This window comes from Hyperolius riggenbachi, chromosome 4, assembly GCF_040937935.1.
Source record: "Hyperolius riggenbachi isolate aHypRig1 chromosome 4, aHypRig1.pri, whole genome shotgun sequence".
NCBI lineage: Eukaryota > Metazoa > Chordata > Amphibia > Anura > Hyperoliidae > Hyperolius > Hyperolius riggenbachi.
The window spans coordinates 414,655,760-414,678,107 of NC_090649.1; the positions used below are offsets into that span (position 1 = coordinate 414,655,760).

A 22,348-nucleotide genomic window follows, 5' to 3' on the forward strand; every position below is an offset into this window, starting at 1 on the left:
ATGCTGGGGGTTCTTTTTATCTATAATCTATTCCTCCTCTTCCCTTTATTTCCCTGGCAGCTTCTTATCTGAAACCTAATCGCTTACTCACTTGTGTTTACAAGCAAGGCTGAGGCGACTCAGCGATTGGAGGAGACAAGAAAAAAAGTAAAGGGCAGAAATGACATCACGAGTTAGCCTTAACTGTGGGCAAAAGACATGGCCCCCACCAGGAACAGAATTCTCGTAATTTACTATATAACATTCACTGAAATCAAAACGTGGACAGTATAATACATGTGTTATGTAAGTAGATCAAGTATTTATCTACTTATATATGTGTTTTTTTTCCCTGGCATAGTATGGCTGATCCTACTGCTTTAAATATTAGACCAAGGAGTCGGAGTCGAGAAGTCGGAGTCGGGGCCATTTTGGTTACCCGGAGTCGGAGTTGGAGTCGTGGTTTCATAAACTGAGGAGTCAGAAGATTTTTGTACCGACTCCACAGCCCTGCGGGCAACGCCGGGTTATCAGTGGGCGGAGACAAATACATATTTCACTGAGAAATGTAAACTGCAGCCATTCTTACACTGTTAATTGTAGGGTTCTCAAACTTTGCACAGTTGGTCACTGGGTCACAGGGATTAATTTTCAGAAAAGTGAGTGGAGCCTACAAAAGCCAATCAAAATTCACCTATTGATTTTCAAGGGGAATATTTAATTGCTGCCATTCTTGCACTGTTAATGGCACAAGCCTCATACCTGGTGCAGATGGTCATTGGGTGACTGGATTTAAATTCAGAAAAGGGGGTGGAGCCAAAGACAATCAGATTTGTTTCATTTCAATGCAAATTATTGATGCCAAAGAGCGCAAAGCTCACAAACTAGGTAAATGAGTAATTGTGTGTTAGGGTTAGAAAAAGTGGATGGAGCCAACACCAGCCAAATACATACCCAGGCAACACAGGGCCATCAGCTAGTTTATTATAAAATCAAATCATCATCAATTTAAGTCATTTCAAGGGGTTGGTTCTAGCCTTTCCCTGGCATTTCCTTTGTATTACAATCATTTTTTCACTTTACTATCCCAAAGCTTTATTCCAGTAAAACACCTAGTTGGCCCCTACCTAAAAACAGCCCTGCCTTTGGGAGGTTACACTAGGGGTTTGTAGCACCTCCTCAAACCATTATAATTGAGTCTGATTTGTTAAGACTCTACAGTCTTAACAATATAGGCAGTAAGTGGGGATACCTGAGGAATAGGACTTCACAGAGACAAAGTTAAGGTGTGTAGCTAATCGTGATGTCAAGAAAAACATAAAAATCACTTTTACTTAAAAATAAATACCTTGCAAACATAATTAGAATCCTTATCTCTCTGTCTCACTGGTTTATACGTTTGCTCCTTTTCCACTTTTACAACTTCTCTGGGTTTACCGCAATGACACGTTCATTATTTATTCTATAGGGTGGAGGGAGTCTTCCATCTGTGGGGAAGTTGTCATACATTCATAGCAGCTAGGTAATCACTCCCATCTCAGTAGCAGCTGAGCCATGCAAAGCAATTTCCCCGGTAAACATATGCGGCTTGATTCACTAAGACAAATAGGATGCCTTATCAAAGTTAACACGCCTTATCAGAGTAGCATACAAACCCGCAGGGGCTCAGGGCAGGGCGAGTGGAGCTCTCGTCATTACCAATTAGCAGGCACAAGTTCGTAGCGCTCGCTATGCTACTCTGATAAGGCATGTTGACTTTGATAAGGCATGCTATTTGTCTTAGTGAATCAAGCCCATGGAGAGAAGAAATTAGGACAGAGTAACCACTGGGACTTTAGTATAATGCAGCTAACTGAAATGCTTGCAATGTATAGAGATGGCTTTGTGAAGCTAGGTCAGTGATAGGCAAACTTGGCTCTCCAGCTGTTACGGAACTACAAGTCCCACAATGCATTGCAGGAGTCTGACAGCCACAGTCAAAATTCATAAAGGCAAATGCATTGTGGGACTTTGTGGGAATGCATTGTGGGAAATGCATTGTAGTTCCTTAACAGCTGGAGAGCCAAGTTTGCAGATCAATAAGCTAGGTGATTCCTTGGTATGAGACAACATACCATCTTAGCTTACTACACCAAAACCTAATTTTTTAAAATTAAAATAACTACCTGGATGGACGGGTATGTGCGGTTATTTTCTGCACTGTGTTCACCAAGAATGCTTCCAGCTGATCGACCTTCACATTTGTATCTGAACCTCATCCCCCTCTGTCGGGGCTGCTCGAAAATTTCTATGTAGGGCTCATGTCCACCTAGAATGAAAATACATCAAAATACACAAAGAAGCACTATAACACATGAAAGCCCACACTAAACCCAACACTACATAAGGACAATTCTAAGGCTCAACACACACCATACAATCTTGGTTGTTCAATCTTACCACTTTCATGTAGTATAAGAGCTTATCCAATAAATCATTCAAGGTATTTTCAATCTGTTGGTGCTTATACTACATAGATTTGGTAAATCTGTACAACCAAGATTGTATGGTGTGTGTTGAGCTTAAGAGAGTTCTGAAAGCAATCATGATGTAGAGTGCAAAGTATCAAGGAATCAAACATTTCAAATGGAAAAATGCTTCACGTAGCTCATAGAAAGGAAGAGGCAGGCATGCTGCAACGTTCCCTCCTAGCAGCCTCCCATTTCCACCTCTTCCCCGCCCCATTCACTCCCCTTACATTTGTTGCCAGTTATACCCCCAACACCTGCTGTACTCTAAACAGACGCAAGGCCGGATTTATACTTTTTGTGCCCCTAGGCAAACTATGTTTTGACTCTCCTTTCTTGTGAAGCAGTGTCCCTCCCATTGTCTTCCCCTCTCATTCCATCCATGTACAGCAGCCCCTCTCTTTCATGAACAGCTCCCTTGAACATCAGTTTCCTTTTTCATATGTTGCTCCCCATTGTCCCCCTCCCCTTTCAGCTGCCCAAGGCCTGGGCCTTTGTGGCCTTTCCAAAATTCCAGCCCTGGACAGATGGTTGGGTGAGTTGTTATACAGGGGAGAGCTTTATGGATTGGGACTGTGCAATTTGTCAAGTTGCTATTATTTGAAGGATTCTGAAGAATTAAAGCATACCTGTAACCTGATTAAAAAAAAGAGCTAGATACTTACCTCAGTAGGGGAACCTCTGGATAGTGCAGAAGCTTCCCCAGTCTCTCTACACCCCTCTAAACCAGCGCTGGGCAAACTACGGCCCGCTTGCGCTGCTTCTTAGGCCCGCCGACAGGCAGACTGATTCCCCTTCTTCCCCCCTCTCTCCCAGCAAAGTTGCAAGCGGGCACCAGAGGATTTGAAACTCAACACGCTCACCGATGTCCCGCGTCACCTTTCCATGGCAACAGGGCATCGTATGACGTGACTTCAGGACGCGCCAGCATATTACACACTGGCACGTCCTGACGTCACGTGACGCCCTGTTGCCATGGAGACGTGACGCGGAACATCGGTGAGCGAGGTGAGTTTCAAATCTCCTGATGCCCACTTGCAAATTTGAAGGGAGGGAGGGGGGTTGGAATTAAAGGAATGTGGGCCGTGCTCCGCTCAATGCGGCCCGGGCTGCGTAAAGTTTGCCCAGGCCTGCTCTAAACAACCTTCAACGTTAAGGTCGAACATTGCTCGTGACACGCTCCCCTCCATGTACAAGCACAGGCGCAGATTATGGCCCTTGTCTGCGCAATAGCTTGTTTGTTTCTCTGTGCGCAAGTGGCTCTGTGCTACTGCGCAGGTCAGCACCCATGAGCACGGCAGCAAAGATAAGGAGGGTCTAGGCCGGCAGAAAAGGGATCACAGAGGATTGGGGGAACCTCTGGAGCATACAGAGGCTTCTCCCTGCTGACGTAAGTATGAAACTTTCTTTTTTTTTTAAGGTTACAGGTTTACTTTAAAGTAGACATTTGATGACCCTGCTGCCATTATATGTTATGGTGCATGTTTGTTAAAGTTCTATGTGGTGGCCGCAGGGAGTAGGAGAGCGTTCTCCGTTATGCAGAGGTCACTAGGGACGTGCTTTTAATGTTTTACTTCTGGTGTTACAGTAAAATTGATATGAATAACAGTTTTGCTTAATTTCCTTGAGTGACCTATTATTGTTAATTTAGTCACTGTATACTTATACAGGTGCATGGTCTGGTAACTGAGTGTACTGTATCAGAGGTTTACTATATCAGAGTTTACTAAAACAACATTCTCCTTAGATACCACACTCCTTAGTCCCATGGTAGCAAGATAATCAATGTTATACACTTCACCTATCAGTGGCTGTAGGCCTATGCCGATAGTTATAGCAAGTCCATGTTCTTACACTGCTTATGGTCCAGAATCATGCCCATCTAGGACGATGGTCAGCTGAAACTCACTAAGGTTTCCAGGCTTTTTAGGTTATTCCTTGAGCCCACTGTTCAGGGGTGTTAGGGAGAATTACCAATCCTTGCCCACCTATGAACATCCTCTTCTGGTCAATCTGCTAAACACTAGATATGTGTATTTACTGTTTCCCTATCTTTGCAGTCACATGACCACTGCTAACCTCCAAGAAGGAACCCATTATGGCCCAGTGACTGTAAAGACCTTGAAATGGTACGCAAGCAAATGAAAACAGGTATTAGTTGCAGGCTATTTATGGGTAGGGAAGGAGGAAAAGGAAGTTAACTTATTTTCTTACCCAAAACTGAACTTTTGAATGCACATGCAGACTACAGCATCATATATAGCATAGAAAGCAATGACCAATGTCACTATTGCTAAGCTGCCCTGCTGTGAGATGCATTATTAAACCGAAAAATGCATATAAGGCGTGCCAACGCAACATCCATTCAGTGTAATTAAATGGGGCAAGTACTGCATGTGACAGCATTGCATTCTAGAATACTACATGCGTGGTGGAGTCCATGTTGAATCTTGAATTGCTGTAAAATAAGCAATCCTGTCAAGGGTCCCACCATCAATGCTATATGGGGAGAGAGCTGTACATTATACAGGCATGCCCCTCCAGAAGCACTTGCTGCGGACACTGGGAGGATTTACTGAGCCCTAGTGAGGTCCAGTGTTTCACTGCACTTTTTGGTTTAGAAGACCAGCCATAATTATTGCCAAAGCAGCGCATCCTGCTGTCCCCTCTTCACGCTTCCCAGGCAATACCCCTTCTTGACCCCCTGATGATGTAATCATCTGGAATTTATACCAGTATAGAGACCAGGTAGCAGTCAGGGGAAGAAGAGTGAGGTACTTGCCAGTAGAGTCCATAGTCAGATTCTCATCCAGCCAGAGGAAAGTTGCATAGTGTACAGCTTTACTGCCACTACAGGGTCACTTTATACTTCAGTATTCTAATGGATTTTTACTGGGATGTAGTTTAATCATCAAACCCATTGCAGTATTTGCCAAACACAATACAGCAGTTTAATAATGTGTATTCCTGTTGCTGGGCCTTACATCAGTCATGTGATTAGCTATCCCTACACAGCAATGTCCTTGGTTGGGTTATACTGTTAGGTACAGCTTATCAGTATTGCTTTGTGAAAAACAAAAACAAAAAAAATCTACCAGTACATACCTAGAAGTGCATTCGTCATCATGTGATGACCTGCCAGGAAAAAGAAAAGATTTGATCAGTGAAGGAATGTGAACACAAGTCAGCGTTAGTAGTAGTGTGAAACATTACTGCGGTCTAGCTACATATCTATCAGGCAATGGAGCGGCAAACTTTTCATAATGTTGAAGTTCTCTGTTCAAATTATTATTGTAAAGCTATAAAACGATTTGTAAAAAAAAAATGGCAAGTGAAATGTCTGTGACATCACCAACGGCAAATAATTTCATGCATCCAACAGAGAGCAGAAGAAGGTTGTGTGTAAACCAAGACCTGAGCACCTACCCAATAACTGGTAGGGCCTAAGAATTGAACAATGAGGAGAGGTAAGAGCAAGTGGCGTTCTCGGGACAAGTTAAGGAAAAGGTTTATTTTTTAACTGGTCCCTCAGAAGATTCCACAGGTCTTCACACAGTGTACAAGGTATTGGGCTGTAAAGCAAAACAGGCAGCACTGCCAAATGTAATAAATGGTGGGATTCTCTATTAGAAGAACCTTGAAGGATACTGTGGAGTATTTGTGAACATTGCTCTTTTAAGAGTGTATAAAGTTGTTGCTGCTTTAAGGGAAGTAGGAGGAGAGTAGCCGGACAATAAAAAACAGAGGATGACATATTAGCTCTGTGGGTGAATAGCTGATTTACAACAGACTTGGAGATGTTCTGTCCCTGTGAAAAGTAAGAGTTTCCACGGTGAACAGGAATTTCTTCGAGACGAGTATGACTGTTGATGGCATTAGGCACTTGCTATAGAAGGGATAACTGACGGGATTGGTTGGCTTCTGTGTTACAACCAGGGCTGTGGAGTCGGTACAAAAATCTTCCGACTCCTCAGTTTATGAAACCACGACTTCGACTCCAACTCCGGGTACCCAAAATGGCCCCGACTCCGACTCCTCCACTCCGACTCCTTAGTCTAATACTTAACAGGGCTATGGATTTTGTACAAAAATCATCCGACTCAGACTCCCGACTCCGACTCCTCAGTTTATGAAATCAACGACTCAGACTCCAACTCCAACTCCGGGTGTCCAAAATTGCCCCGACTTCGACTCTTCGACTCCACAGCCCTGGTTACAACCTCCATAATGGAACATCCTAGTTTTTAAAAATAGGAGGATATGAGAAAGACTGTACAAAGCGTAATAGATGAATGCACAAAACTGTTACTTTTAGTTCCATGAGACCAGTATTTGAGTAATATCCTAGAAATGTACAAAACACAAATCTGATTGATGGAACCCATTTGTGCACGGGTTATTAAGTCTGTCACCTTACTGACACTTGCCTGCTAATAAAGTGATCTTGTGACATCTTCCTGCTAATGTCAGCACTGTGCACAAGACAAGGAGAATTCTTTTTGTTTAGCTTACTATACACAGTCCTCTCATTCTGTGTGCCAGCGTCACACAAGCCATTTCTTATCACTTTATTTGCACAAAGCAGACATAATGCCTGCTACGCACCATGCAATTTCCTGTCAGATAGACGGGTCGAACTGATTATTTCCGACAAGTCCGATCTAATTTCTGATCGATTTGCCATTCACTTCCACTCAAAATCGATTAGAAAAATGATCAGAAATCAGATTGGACCTGTCAGAAATAATCAATTCGACCTGTCTGATGGGAAATTGCATCTTGTGTACCAGGCATTAGCCAGTTTGGGGTAAAGAAAAAGTGGTCAGATTTAGTTATTTTTGCACAGGACCATGATATATATATATATATATATATATATATATATATATATATATATATATATATATATATATATATATATATATATATAGCAAATGCAGGGGGATTACAGCTGCCCAGAATCCCCCTCAGACCAGGTGCAGTGTCTGAGGACAGCACAAGTTGAGACACCAGAATATCTGCAGGTATCCTGCAGCTCACAGCACTGCCCCCTTTCTTTCCCTGCTACAGTTGACTTTGGATAGAGCAGCAGCGTGTGTGCAGAGCATGGAGCAGCAGCGTGTGTGCAGAGCATGGAGCAGCAGCGTGTGTGCAGAGCATGGAGCAGCAGCGTGTGTGCAGAGCATGGAGCAGCAGCGCGTGTACAGAGCATGGAGCAGCAGCGTTTGTACAGAGCATGGAGCAGCAGCGTGTGTACAGAGCATGGAGCAGCAGCGTGTGTACAGAGTATGGAGCAGCAGTGTGTGTACAGAGCATGGAGCAGCTCTGGGGAACTTAACAGTCAGATATAAGCACAGCCCTGTGCCCTGCTGTGTGAATGTTTCAATTTCCTCATTATTATTAATTTCGGCTGTCCTCATTATTATCTGTATCCAAACTGCTCCTGATCGATCCCGTTGTCGATCGGGAGCAGATCAGACATTTAGGAAATAGTTGTCAGATCCTGTCAGTCTGACAGGAAATTTCATTATGTGTACCCAGCATGATGTCCCACCATATTATAATACTGTATTGTGCGTGGCTGAGAGAGACTTTTCAGGAATCCCCCCTTGAAAAACCTTGGTTTGCCCCTGGATATGTATGTAGGCTTATTGACAGATGTTTGTTTCTGGAGTTAGATATACTGTATGTGAGTTTTTTGTTTACATAGAGGGGTCTGGTTGACAATAACATTCACAAGTTGTTATAAACAGTTGTGAATTATGTAGGTTTCTTGCATGCTTCAAGCACTTTTGTGCAGTTGTCCTTCAAACAATTCAATATTATTAAGGTATATAGGGTGTTGTGTTATTAAGACGAGCCTGGAGACATGCCAGCTTGCTCTATTGTGCATTTGCGGGAACTGTAATACAAAGAATGCAGTCTAACTAGCAGTGGCACATTTCACAATGTCAGAAAGCAGGTTACAGTGTATTAACTGTTTCATGGCAGTGCTGCATAGTGTTTATGTATGTCGATCCCTGTGTTCTCTGTACTTGTAAATGTCTACAACATACAGCAAAAGCAGCGATTTATCTGTATAAAGCTGGCTATAGACTATAGCTAGCCATACACGGATCAATTATGGCCTGATAGGCCTAGCTGATCAATCCCTGTTCAGTTAGCATAAGATTGGATACTGATTGATTCCTATCATACACAGCAAGCTTAATTTCGATAGATTTCAGAAGAAATCTATCAAGCTTCAAGTGAACTGCAAGCGTTGTACTCCACTGTTCCTGTCCCATCCCGCATCACACAGATACAATAAAAATGGCTGAATCTGTCAGAAATCAATTTAAAAAATGTGATGCGTGTATAGCCAGCTTTCGAGAACTTTCTAAATCCAGCAAACAATTGATATCAGGGAGATATTAACCATTTGCTGCAAGGACCCAGTAAAAATCAAATACTGTAGTACAGGCCTGCCTTATGTGCCTGAGGTACTATTGTTGGGCGATTGTGAGCGCGTGGGGATTTACCACAAAGCACACACAGCTATTTCCCAGGCTGGTGAGGGAAGGCGGGATAAGGGTGTTCCCTGCTGTAAGACTGCAGTACAGTTAAAATTCCAACAAACAGGTAAAACAGCTACTGTAGACAACCCTCCACTTTAATTGAAAACATAAATGAATATAATTTTACCTACAGTTTAAGACTTTTTTTCCCCACAACAACTTACAGATTGGTGGCTTATGTCAGATGAAACCAGTGTTTGAGATCATAGTCTGCAATACTCTTCCTGCTGCCAGTGACAGTTGGCGTAGTCAGGCAGCATGAACTGTCTTTGGTGGGAGGGAGGTCATGAACAATCGCGAGGATCTGTGTGGCAGCTTAAAGTGAACCTCCAGACTAAAAATCTACTCAGCAGAACTGAAAAGGCTTGGTGTTTCTTTAACAGTTTCACAGCATCAGAACTTTGTTTTTCTTATAGAAGTCTCATTTTTAGCTAAGCTCCGCCCCATCAAAGAAAACTGCCCGGGCTTTTTTACCCTGATGCTGTGCAAAGCATGATGGGATTTCTTATGTTGTTGTTCTTGTTGCCTAGCAACTGGGAGGGGTGATTAGGACACAGGACAGTTGGAACTGTGTCTCATGCTCCCTGTCACCTTCTTTCAACCAAAAAGATGACTGCCCTCATGAAATCACAAACCTTTGCCTGTTCTTTTAAAAAAAAATGGTGGGTAAGAGATTATATTACCTATCTATTTTAATTAACATAACTAATGTAACTTAATGACAGTATGTTTGTTTAGGCTGAAGTTCCTCTTAGGCAGCCATACATCAGGCGACTTGGTGGCAATTGACCATCCAATTATTATAATTGTATGAAAATCGGTGCCGTCAAGTGCATGCCCGACCGACAATGCGACCAATTTCGGGACGAAATTGGTCGCATAAGTCGATCGCACATGTTGCAAGATGTAGGGCCGACTTGCTCAATCGGGTGCGTGGTAGCAACAGCATGCAATTTCGGTAAGATCGGCGAACGTGACGAAACCCCCGGTACTGTCCCCCCTAATGTTAAATGTCCCCCCAGAGCAAGTTATAAATGACCTGTCCGCGGCCGGGGGGGGGGGGGGGTGACATTTAACATTACGGGGATAGCGTTGGGGGCGGCGAGGCGGTCAGATGCAGCGTTACAAGCGCGATTCCTTAACAATTTCAGCATGAAATGTATTGGGAATCAGCCTGCGCTGTATGGGCAGCTGACAGATCGCTCTCTAATCAAATTCGATCAAAAAGAGATTTGTCACTTGGTCAGATCTGCCCATCATCGCCAGATGTACGGCTACCTTTAGTGACAAAGTTATCAGCCAGAAATATTGATTTGAGTGTATTGTTTGTTCTTGGTCATCACAGACAATGATGGATGAACGCAATGATATTAATTACCCCTTATGTAATGGAACTTCTGTTAATAGATGCTATGGAAACTGCATAAAAGAGATGACTCATCAAAAAGTCAGTAAGCAAGTAAATCTAAAAAGGTCCCTCAGATAGACAGAAGTGAAACTGCTGCACGTGTGACGTGCTCTACAGAGAGGATGCTCTGGTTGTCCAACAACCAATCAGATTGCTCGTTTTGTTTTCCAGCCAACACTGAAAGGATTTTTGTGACAATCTGTCCTGGGAAACAAGAACTATTTTCCTAAGGCCTTGTTTCCACAATGGCGCTGCGTGTGATGCACTGTGTTGCTATGCATTCCCCCTCCCCCCCCCTTCATGCAGCTGCGATCTCATTAATTTATAATGAATGGAATGGCACAGCAAACACACAGATATGAAGGCAACCATGCATTGCGATTCAGCGGTGAAGTCCTGAGGCTATAGGCATATTATATATGTATCAAAAACTATTTCAAAAATAGGCAAATCACTCAGCAGCAGTTTTTGTGTCCGTTTTCATTTCCTATTCTCTAAGGTAAATTGTGCTGTGCAGAAAACTAACGGAAAAATTGTGCAGTGCATTTTTTAAAACACACACTCAAAGTGCATGCACTGTAGTTTGAACAGTACCACTGACTTAGTATACAGGGCAGGATTTCAGGAAAGGCCACAACGGCCTCGGCCTTGGGTGGCTGCTGCCCATGGGGACACCTAGATGCTACATACGAGAGAAGGCTGCAAATGGTAAGTAACACATGAAAAAAGGAAGCTGATGCCCAAGGGAGCTGCTCATTAGAGGGACTGCAGTACAAGGATGATACACATGGAAGAGGGAGCTACAAGTGAAATGAGAGGAGCACAGCTGCCTATGGAAGGGTCGCCCCAACATACTGGGCTTAGGGGTGGAAAATGTATAAATCTGACCATGCTAGTTTACTGTGGAGAACTGTAGAGAAATCATGTATCGTACTGAACAGAAAAGCCATGGTATGCAATGAACCTTATTTTTTATACCTACAAGCCAAAATGTTTAGAATATTTGCAGCGTTTGTTGTCTATCTGGTTGTCTAGCTTCATCTTATAAGTATAAACTACAAAGCTGATGTGTAAGGCAGCAGCCAATCAGATTTCACTGAAACCAGCAGTGATTTCCAATTGGTGGACACTTTTTTTTTCATACTCAATAGGCCACAAATTGTATCAGCAATTTAGCCCAGCTCTGCCTGAGAAGCAGCTGAAAAGAAGCTGTAGTATTCTCTACCCCAGGGCCGGCGCTACCATTAAGGCAAAGGAGGCAGCTGCCCCAGGGCCCCAGAGCTTGTAGGGGCCCCCAGTGGCTACAAGAGGAAAAAAAATTTTCTCAAATCGGCCTTATTGTTTTTGAGAAAATCGATTTTAAAGTTTCAAAGGAAAAAAAAAACACATTTAAAAACCTGCCGACTTTAATGGTCAATAGCAAATCCACCTTAAATTCTAGAAACCCTAAATTTGCAGGATATGTTAAGGAGATCATTAGGAATTAGAGGAAAAAACAATTTTTCAAAAAGACCTTATAGTTTTTGAGAAAATCGATTTTAAAGTTTAGAAGGAAAAAAGTATAGTTTTAAATGCGGTAAATGTAACTTTTAGTAGCAAACCTAACGGTAGTGTAATTTTACATGCATCAAACAAAAGCGCAATAAATTTCCTGATGGGGTTTCCAGGGGGTCTATACGCAGCCGCAGCGCTTTGGCCAGGGATCGCTATACAGCCGCAAAATGGCTGTATGAAGATCCCTGGCATTTTTTCCTATTTTCCAAATTTTTTTTTATGTTTAGAGTGTGGGATTTTTTTTTTTTTTTTAAATTATGTGGGGTCCCCCCTCCTGAAACTTTTTAACCCCTTGTCCCCCATGCAGGCTGGGATAGCCAGAATGTGGAGCTCTGACCGATTGGGACTTCACACCCTGACTATACCAGCTGCAAAAAAGGTCTCCTAATGCCGATTTTTGTTCCGGGGTATATGTTGGGGGGGCCCCCCAGGTTTATTTTGCCCTGGGGCCCCATTGTTGCTTAAACCGGCCCTGCTCTACCCCACAGGAAAACACCTGCGTAGCACAAGGTGCCACCCACACAAGGATATCTTTATCTGTGAGGATGTAATAAGCAGCTGCTGCTGTCCTTTTACACGACAGAAAATGTTATTAAAAGTTTTGGGGTTTTTTTTAAGTACCTTTTTTAATAATAAATGGCAGTGCTGCCACTGGAAAACATCACAATATGGCTGTGCTGTACAGCAAAGTTCTGTTTCATAAAAAATCCAATCAGTCAGTGCACAAAATATGGTACTTCTCATAGTATACTACACACAACCTTTTTTCTCCTATGCAGCTTAATTCACTGACTTTCAAAAATATATTTATTGTAAGTCACCCATTACACTTATACTACACTGTACATGGGGAAATTAATCAGATAATAAGTGTGATCACATGAGGAGTAGTGATGGTCATGTCTAGAAGAACTCATGGGGAAGCATGGGATTTGTTTGATCAGCTGATAGATTTGCAAAGCTCTGATTTGCTGTCAGCACATGCTGCTTTAGCACATGATCATGGCTAGCAAATCAGAGACTTACATATCTATCACCTGACCAAACTGATCACATGCTTCCCCATGAGTACTCCTGGATATGACCATAACTAGTAAGGAGATACATGGCTACAAGAGGTGTTTTTTTTCTTTTTTACATCTTCCCTTAAATCCCTCTCCTAGGTTCTTTTACATTCAGAGCGATGTGATTTGCGAGCACCAAAATGGCTACCGCACCACATCACACTATTACACACACTTTAAAATTTGTGCAGACAGCCTTGGCAGGGGAATTGGAGGTAACAGGCCTTAAAATAGTTGCACATTAAAAAGTTGCACCCTTCAGTCATGTGTACATTGCTGGACAGGAAGAACGTAATTTGAAATCTGCATCTGCGTATTGCAGGGCGCCAAAAAATTAAACATTTGCACGTTACTATTCACCTTTATTGCTTCCAGTGCCGCGCGTGGTAACGCATTGCGGCTTCTGTGTTACCTGAAGCACTTCCATCGCATCGCAGGAAGTGTGTTAAGTGGAAGAGATGCAACCCGGTAAGTGTATAAGGGGCCTAAGGATTACATCATTAGTATCGTGGTTAAGCTGCATAAAGAGGTTTGGTGAGGGTGATTGACTCAACTGACTGGATTTTTCATAGAATACACAATTTTTATGCTTGTTGTAGAAGGAAAATGCTTAACAAATCTACTTTTAATTTACATTTAAAACAGATTCCACCTGTATTGCTTATAAGGTTACAATGACTCTGTAGGAGGATGGGACTTGTGAATAAGGCCCTTTTTAAACAACCAGTTGGTATTCATAATAATAGGGTGCTTTGTGCTCTGCTCAATTCACTAAGAATGTATGTTTACAAACACGTTTCTCCCTCTTCGTTTGCCCGCAATTGGCCCCGGAATGTCCTCTGGTCTGAAGCCAACTACGCATGCGAGGCCTGGCCATGCGTGCGCTCCCACTGCGCTTACATCGCCTGAAGTATTCTGTGCCTGCGCAGAACACTCCCAGCGACGGAAGCAAGACAGGGGATTGAGCCTGACCGGACTGCGCTTGCGCCAACTGACGGATTTTTCGGGGCCAGTTGTGGGCAAACGGAGAGGGAGAAGAGGACGCCGTGGGAGTGATTATGCCAAAGGGGCTGTATGCATATTTTAATGATAATCGCCCATCTCAGGTACACTTTAAGCACTATTAGCACTACTGCAAATTGTATGTTCCCCTGAGGAAGCCCCTAAAGTATATGGGGTGAAACATGTTGGGTTAGGTGGTGATGTGTTTGTAAACGTGCATTCATAGCAGGTGGAGCAGAGGGCAAAGCAGCCTATTATTTTGAATACTAACTGGTTGTCAAAAAAGGGCTTGTTCACAAATCCCATCATTTTACTTAATCATTGTAACCTTATAAGCAATACAGGTGGAATCAGTTTTAAATGTAAATTTAAAGTTAAGTTTTATTAAGCATTTACCTTATATAACAAGCATACAAATTGTGCATTTCTAAAAATCAGTATTATGTTTAGTTTGGATTTTTCATTTGGTTGTTTTTAAACACATTTTTAAGATTATCTGCCCTCTCGATGAGGAGCAAAAAATCCATCAGCTGCAAATGTGTTACAATGCAATATCCAACACACACAGTGACTGTGAAAATCGAAGCCATTTACTAATGAGAAACCGTGTTCACCACAATGATTATCATAACTTCACAGCTGGAAACTACAGAACCTGTGTTGATCACATTGTATGGATCAAGGCCTATAAACAAAGTGCATTCACTTCAAAGGAGCGGGTCGGGGAATCCCATGTATAACAAAGGCTAACAGTTATTTCAGGTGTGACCTAAAGCTAAACCTAACTTAACGTCTGCTCAGATATACAACAGAACGCCACATGCTAACACCAAGTAACACAATGCCCCTTTATTGTATCATCTTTGGAAAAGTGTTAATTTCAATGGGTTTTCCCCAGCCTGTAATCCTGATCTGCTAATTAGTGTGACTGAGCAGGCCCCTCTCACCTGTAAGAGTTAAGAGAATCTTGTAATTCAATTACCGTAAATATAACTAAGTCACATCTTCTGTATTGTTTATATAATATATGCATCAAAACGGATAATAAGAAGATAAGATGTACTCAGGGCAGGCCGGTGACACATGACCTGTGCACAGTGGCTGCTCCAGCTTCAAATTTTTGGGGGGTGGCACAAAGGGGGCACGATGGCTGGCTGGTGGGGCCCATTTGGGTGATTCAAATCTATGTTAATCATGGCGAGCTTTAGGTACCGTACTTTTTGCCTAACTCAGGTGATAAAGTTAAAGTGAACCTCCAGACTAAAAATTGACTCAGCAACACTGGAAAGGCCTGGTGTTTCTTTAACTGTTTCACAGCATCAGAACTTTTTTTCTCTTATACAAGCCTCATTTTTAGCTGCACAGAAAAAAACTGCCCGGGCATTTTTCCCCTAATGCTGTGCAAAGCATAATGGGATTTCTGATGTTGTTGTTCTCGTTCTGCTGTTTTGCTGCAATTTTTTTTTTTTACATTTTGAATTTGACATTTGAAGCCTAGTGTGTGCAGCTGGGAGGGGTGATCAGGACACAGGACAGTTGGAACTGTGTCTCCTGCTCCCTGTCACCTCCTTTCAACCAAAAAGATGGCTGCCCCATGACAAAGATGGCAGCCCCCATGAATCACAAACATTTGCCTGTTCTTTTAAAACGGGGTGGGTAAGAGATTATATTACCTATCTATTCTAATTAACATAACTAATGTAACTTAATGACAGTATGTTTGTTTAGGCTGAAGTTCCCCTTTAAGGCTAACTAGTTCAGTAATGGTAGGAACCAAATATAAACATCACAAACGGAACTCAAAAGCATTTGAGCAGAGCAGTTTGTCCAAATGATGGTGCTATTATTGAAGAAAAGTTACCTACAGCATAGGCAAATGCAGGGGGGTGGGGGGGATTACCACCTCAGACCACCGGCCCCAGTGCAGTGTCTGGGGACAGGCACAAGTTGAGACACCAGAATATCTGTAGTAATCCTGCAGCTCACAGCACTGCCCCCTTTCTTTCCCTGCTACAGTTGACTTTGGATGTAGCAGCAGCTTGTGTACAGAGCATGGGGCAGCAGCATGTGTACAGAGCATGGAGCAGCAGTGTGTGTGTACAGAGCATGGAGCAACTCTGGGGAACTTAGAGCCAGGTATGAGCACAGCCCGGTGCCCTGCTGTGTGAATGCTTCACTTGCCCCTTTCATTACTAATGCCGGCTGTCCTCCTTATTATCTGTATCCAAACTGCTCCTGATCGATCCCGTTGTCGGTTGGTCAGACGGGAAATTGCATTATGTCTATCCAGCACGATGTCCTACCATATTTTTATACTGTATTGTGCGTGGCTGAGGGAGACCTTTCAGGAATACCCCCACATCAAAAGGAGCAAAAGGAGGTAGTTTTTTTTTTTTTTTCAAATATAAGTGTCATCCAGTTACAAGGGATCTTGCAAGGATTGTGAGGTATTTATGGCAAATAGATAAGACCCTTGGTTTACTTAATGCCTACATAGACTCAGGCTGACGTTGAGGGGCTTTTATAGACTATCATGTTTACTGTATGCTGCTGGAGCCTGGAAACAGGTAACTGTTAGTTACTGAGCAGGGGGGTGGGGTGCTCAGGGGGGCACAGTGATTACCGGGGGGGGGGGCGCGGCAGTGCCCCAGCATGCTCCAGTATAGCACCACCCATGTCTGTGCAGCTGTATGGGGTGCCATTATTGAAGTCAAAGAGGCAGGGAATTAACCATGGGACCCAGGAGCAGCTGGGCCAGTGTGTTCACTGCCATTTTACTTTCAATGCTTTCAATGCATTCCACAACCCTTTACATACCGGCTACTTACTTTTACATGGGGTGGGCCAAAAAGGAGTGTAAAGGGTGTATACAGTATGGGGACAGGAGAAATCAATGGATACTGGAGTCTGTGGGGATGGGGGAGGGGAGAGGTTGGCAGAAGGAACTATACTGTGCCTATAAGCTAAATATATATGAATTAATCAAGCTGCCAGGCCCATTTACACCCATGGAACAGGGGACATAGGGTGCAAATACACATATACACCTTTTCTATTGCTCTTCAAATTTTGAAAACCCCTGTCCAGGTAAATAATCTCTTCCTCTAGTAATACAAAATATGACTAAAATATTACAAATGAGCAGATAGACCTTCATTGTTGTGTCATCTGTGTTGGTCATGGGACAGTCCCTTCTTCCTCACAGCAAATAAGTACATCACTGTCCTTAGTAAACTCTAAATAGCCATGGCTTCCAAAAAATGTTTAGCAGAAGCTACCAGCATTCTTAAAGTACACCTGAACTGACATGGATATGGAGGCTGCCATTTTTGTTTCCTTTTGAACAACAACGGTTGCCTGGCAGCCCTGCTAATCTCTTTGGGTGGAGTAATGGTAGAAGAGTGAGGAGTGGCACACCTTACCACATCAACTGGGTGCATTATCATAGGTGCAAAGCTACACCCCGTATTAATCAAACAGTCGTAAGGACTGGTTAGCACACCGGCTTCTCAAAGAGAAAAATGTCTCTTCAATTATGTATCTTCAAAACACTGCAGCATTGACAAATGTTTCGGGGCCAAGTAGGGTTCCCTTCTTCAGGACAGTCTGGATGCCTGAACTGTTCTGAAGACGGGAACCCTGCGTGGCCTTGAAACAATTGAGTTTTGACACGTGAATTGAAGAATAAAAGGTACGTTTTGCTCTTTGAGAAGCTGGTGTGCTAACCAGCCCTTACGACTGTTTGGCTCGAGTAATGTCTGAATCGCACACCTGAAACAAGCATGTGGCTAATCCAATCAGAAACACCTGATCTGCATGCTCATTCAGGGTCTGAAAGTATTGGAGGTACAGGATTAGCAGCACATCCAGGCAATCTGCATTGTTTAAAAGGAAATACACGTCAGCCTCCATATTGCTCTCAGTTCAGGTGAGCTTTAAAGAAAGGAAACCCACACAAATCACAGAGAGAACATACACACTCCCTACAGACTGTGACATTTGAACCCGGGACTCCGGTGCTGCTATGTGAGAGTGATAACCATTTAGCCACTGCGCCACCCACACACTACGCAACACAACACTGCTGTGTAAGTTGTACTATACAGAGCAAGAGATGGATGAATTTCTGTGTCTTCACAAGGCCTGTCCCTTGAGAAAGGTGAGGTCATGAAAATTTCTGTTAATTTCTGTCCCCCCCCCCCCCCCCCATGCACATGCCTATGATTTACAGGAACATATCCAGATTCCTGTCCAGCCGCCTACAAGGGTTGTGCAGTTCTAATATAACATTGTGTCTGGGATTAACCCTATTGGGAGAAAAGGTAATCATAAATATAAGTATGACATTTTCTGACTCACTGTCTACAGGAATGTGAAATAGAATTACATCAGATCTCTTTATGAGGTGCCAGAATGAGCCGCGGTGCTAGCTAGGGAAATTACAGTAAGGACCAGGCGGGGCTCTTACATGATACATAAAGACAGAGCTGCTTATCTGCCTATATGGGCAGCATGGTGGTGCAGTGGTTAACACTCTAACCTTGCAGCGCTGGGTGTCTGGTTCAAATCCCAGCCAGGGCACTATCTGCACAGAGTTTGTATGTTCTCCCTGTCATGCCTTTCCTCCCACATCACAAAACATACAGATAAGTTTAATTGGCTTCCCCCTAAATTGGCACTAGACTACCATACATACGCTACACGATACATATAGACATATGACTACAGGTAGTCCCCAGTTAAGGAATGAGATAGGGACTGTAGGTTCGTTCTTAACCTGAATCTGTTCTTATGTCGGAACACTGTGCCATCTCTGTCCCCTGTAACTCCTCTGTGTCTCCAGTGTCCCCATCTGTGTCACCTCTGCCCTCTGTAACTGCTTGTACAAGTTTAAAATCCATTATGAATTTTTTAAAAATCGATTTTCTCAAAAACTACAAGTCCAATTTGTAAAAAAATTTTGGGCTTGTTCCCATGGAAACACAGAATCCATGCCGTTCGTATCGGCGGGTCGTTCGTAAGTCAGGGACTACCTGTATGGACATTGTGAGCATTTCTGAGGGACAGTCAGTGACAAGACAATATACCCTGTACGGACGATGTTGGTGCTATATAAATACATAATAATATACAGAGCATAGGCCTTATAATTCTACAGGTGTTCATACAGGAATACAGCCAGGGACAGTTTAAGGTGAAATGGGGCTCTGGGTAAAAAGGAATATGGGGCCTGTTTCATTCTGTCACGATAGATTATAGTCAACGCTACGTCTACAGTCCTTGACTTGTGGAGCCCCTATGGAGCTTGGGGCCCTGGGCAATTGCCCAGTTTGATCCTATGGAAGCACCGGCCCTGTATAAATCCAAGCTAATCGTGTATATCTTCCTCTGAACAAAGTACGGATGCAACATAAGCCATGAACAATAATTATGGTCATTCTTATTGTACACTATTACTACTATACTGCTATTATTATTATTATTGATTTATGAGGCACCAAAGTAGTCCACAGTCCTGTACAGAGTAAGAAACAAACATGGGGTATTTAATAATAAAGAGATAATAATCTCATTATACTATGAAACTGGATGTAACATTTCTAAGAAGTTTGTCATTCTGCTCCTGTCACCCCTACATAAGGTAAGCGTATTTTAGAATTCATACAAAAATGCAGATTTTTTCAAATATTAAAAATAAAAAAACTTAGTGATATCACTAAAGCTTTTACAGTGATGTGAAAAACTATTTGCCCCCTTCATCACTGAAGGTTCATCACTGTTCCATGTTTTTGCCATTTGTGAATAATGGCTCTCACTGTGGTTCGCTGGAGTCCCAAAGCTTTAGAAATGGCTTTATAACCTTTACCAGACTGATAGATCTCAATTACTTTTGTTCTCATTTGTTCCTGAATTTCTTTGGATCTTGGCATGATGTCTAGCTTTTGAGGTGCTTTTGGTCTACTTCTCTGTGTCAGATAGCTCCTATTTAAGTGATTTCTTGATTGAAACAGGTGTGGCAGTAATCAGGCCTGGGGGTGACTACAGAAATTGAACTCAGGTGTGATAAACCACAGTTAAGTTATTTTTTAACAAGGGAGGCAATCACTTTTTCACACAGGGCCATGTAGAGTTTTTTTTTCTCACTAAATAATAAAAAAACGTAATTTAAAACTGCATTTTGTGTTCAATTATGTTATCTTTGACTAATAGTTAACGGTTTTTGATGAGCAGAAACATTTAAGTGTGACAAACATGCAAAAGAATAAGAAATCAGGAAGGGGGCAAATAGTTTTTCACATCACTGTATATAAGAGAGTCCTATAGAAACATTCCATATATTTATACATTATATTACTGTACTGTATATTGGTATGTAGCCGCCCTGTCCTCCCAGTGATGTGACAGCCTAGGCTGTTAAGTTATGTGGAATTCCCCTCCCAGATCAGTCTGGGAGACTCTCTACTGGCTTTGAAACACTAAGGCCTCGATTCACAAAGCGGTGATAACCCAGTTATCACGCCTAAAAGACTTTAGGCGTGATAACCTTTTCACCACTGAGTTATCACCGCTTTTTCCTGCTCTTCGCGCGAAGTTACCGCGCGTACGCGCGTGAGAGCGCGCGCAAAGTCCCATAGGGCTTAATGGGAGCTTCGCGCGAAGCGTCGGGTGCTGCGCGCGCACTTACGCGCGTACGCGCGGTAACTTCGCGCGAGTTGCTTCTTATCATGCCTAAAGTGAGTTTAGGCGTGATAAGGGGCTTTTCACTGGCGTGCAAACACTTTGCACCGCTTTGTGAATCAAGCCCATAGTATTCAAACATTCCGCAGCGAGGCACCTGCCAGCAGTAAAGATGTTGCCACCTGTGATAAATAAGTAATTTTATGAATTAAATTATTTACAGTACAGTTTCTCTTTGAAAAGAGTTATTCTGGACTGCTGAATGTTTGCAGTATAAAGTAGGGCCCACACTCCTCCTCATACTTGGATGGCAGGTAAAACATGTCACAAGCAAGAGGTTGAAGACCCACTGCAATACAGTAGCAGCTTCCAGGGGATACCACAGGCTCACCCTCTAACCTCCTACATAGGCTGCTGTGTCACATGATCTCCTGACAGAAGAGGATGCTGGGCTCCGAAGCTGAGGGGAGAGTCGCTTTCGGGGATACCACAAGCTCACTCTCTAACCTACATGGGCTTTTGTGTCACTCTGCTGGTCACATGATCTCCCGACAGAAGACGAAGCTGGGCTCTGAAGCTGAAGGGAGAGGAGGAAGTGGGCAGTTATCTGATTGCCTGCAGAGCAGAATATGGGCACTGATGACCTACTACAACGACCGGGAAACGCAAAGTCAAACCCTTTAAAGATAATTATATATGAACTGGATTAAGAAAATGAACTGCAATGTAATACAAATATAAAATTGGAACCCAAACTGAGGCTTTAAAACTATTATGCCAGGTACACGTGAAGCAATTTCCCGTCAGATTGACAGGTTTTGTAATTGGTAATTTCCAACACGTTCGTTTAGCTCCTAATCGAGAACGGGATCGATTTTCAGATCAGTACTGCACACAATCGATCTCGTTCATGAGCAGGAGAAGATCAGACATGTTGGAATTTAGAAATTTAACCCGTCGATCTGACTGGAAATTGCTTTGTAACAAACAAAGCAATAGAGCATAGAAACACAATCCATAATCATAGATATAATTCAAACTTCACAATCACCAAAGAAATCCATGATTAAAAAATAGTACACACAATAGCCAATAATATGCGAATATAGTAAAATGTTTATTGAAAAGCATTCCACAACAATAACATTTAAAAACAAGGACCAACACCAACAGGGCAGCGATCAGAAATAAATGTATTGCATAATAAGGTCAAGGGAACCTAAACTAGCCTATCAATAGTGGTATATCTGAGGTGAGCTACAGAGCCGAGGCATGCCTATCCCAATAACAGATGTATGTCTCCAATAATAAGAGGTATAGTTAGGGGGCGCACTACAAGTAAATAAAGAATATGCTGCTTACCACTATGGAGCTGGAAAAGGACCTCCGCGCCGGGGTGTGGAGCTGATCTCACATGCATCATACCACGGAGATCTCCGTGGAAGCACCCGAAGAGGTACGATACGTGTGAGATCAGCTCCACACCCCGGCGCGGAGGTCCTTTTCTAGCTCCATTATGCATTTATTTCTGATTGCTGCTGGTTGGTGTTGGTCCTTGTTTTTAAATTTTATTGTTGTGGAACGCTTTTCAATAAACAT

General features: G+C 42.8%; 1 protein-coding gene across 2 annotated transcripts in view; it reads right to left on the reverse strand.

Annotated features, from left to right (window-relative positions):
* Positions 1-22,348, reverse strand: part of REL (REL proto-oncogene, NF-kB subunit) — a 66,420-nt gene that overhangs the window by 35,153 nt on the left and 8,919 nt on the right. The window contains exons 2-3 of one of the 2 annotated variants that reach the window (XM_068232403.1): positions 5,592-5,621; positions 2,145-2,287 (exon numbers count right to left, since the gene is read on the reverse strand). In XM_068232403.1, the coding sequence (XP_068088504.1) occupies positions 2,145-2,287; positions 5,592-5,621 (173 nt within the window). Of the gene's footprint in view, positions 1-2,144; positions 2,288-5,591; positions 5,622-22,348 lie in introns of those variants that run through there. The other variant, XM_068232404.1, reaches the window with a different exon arrangement.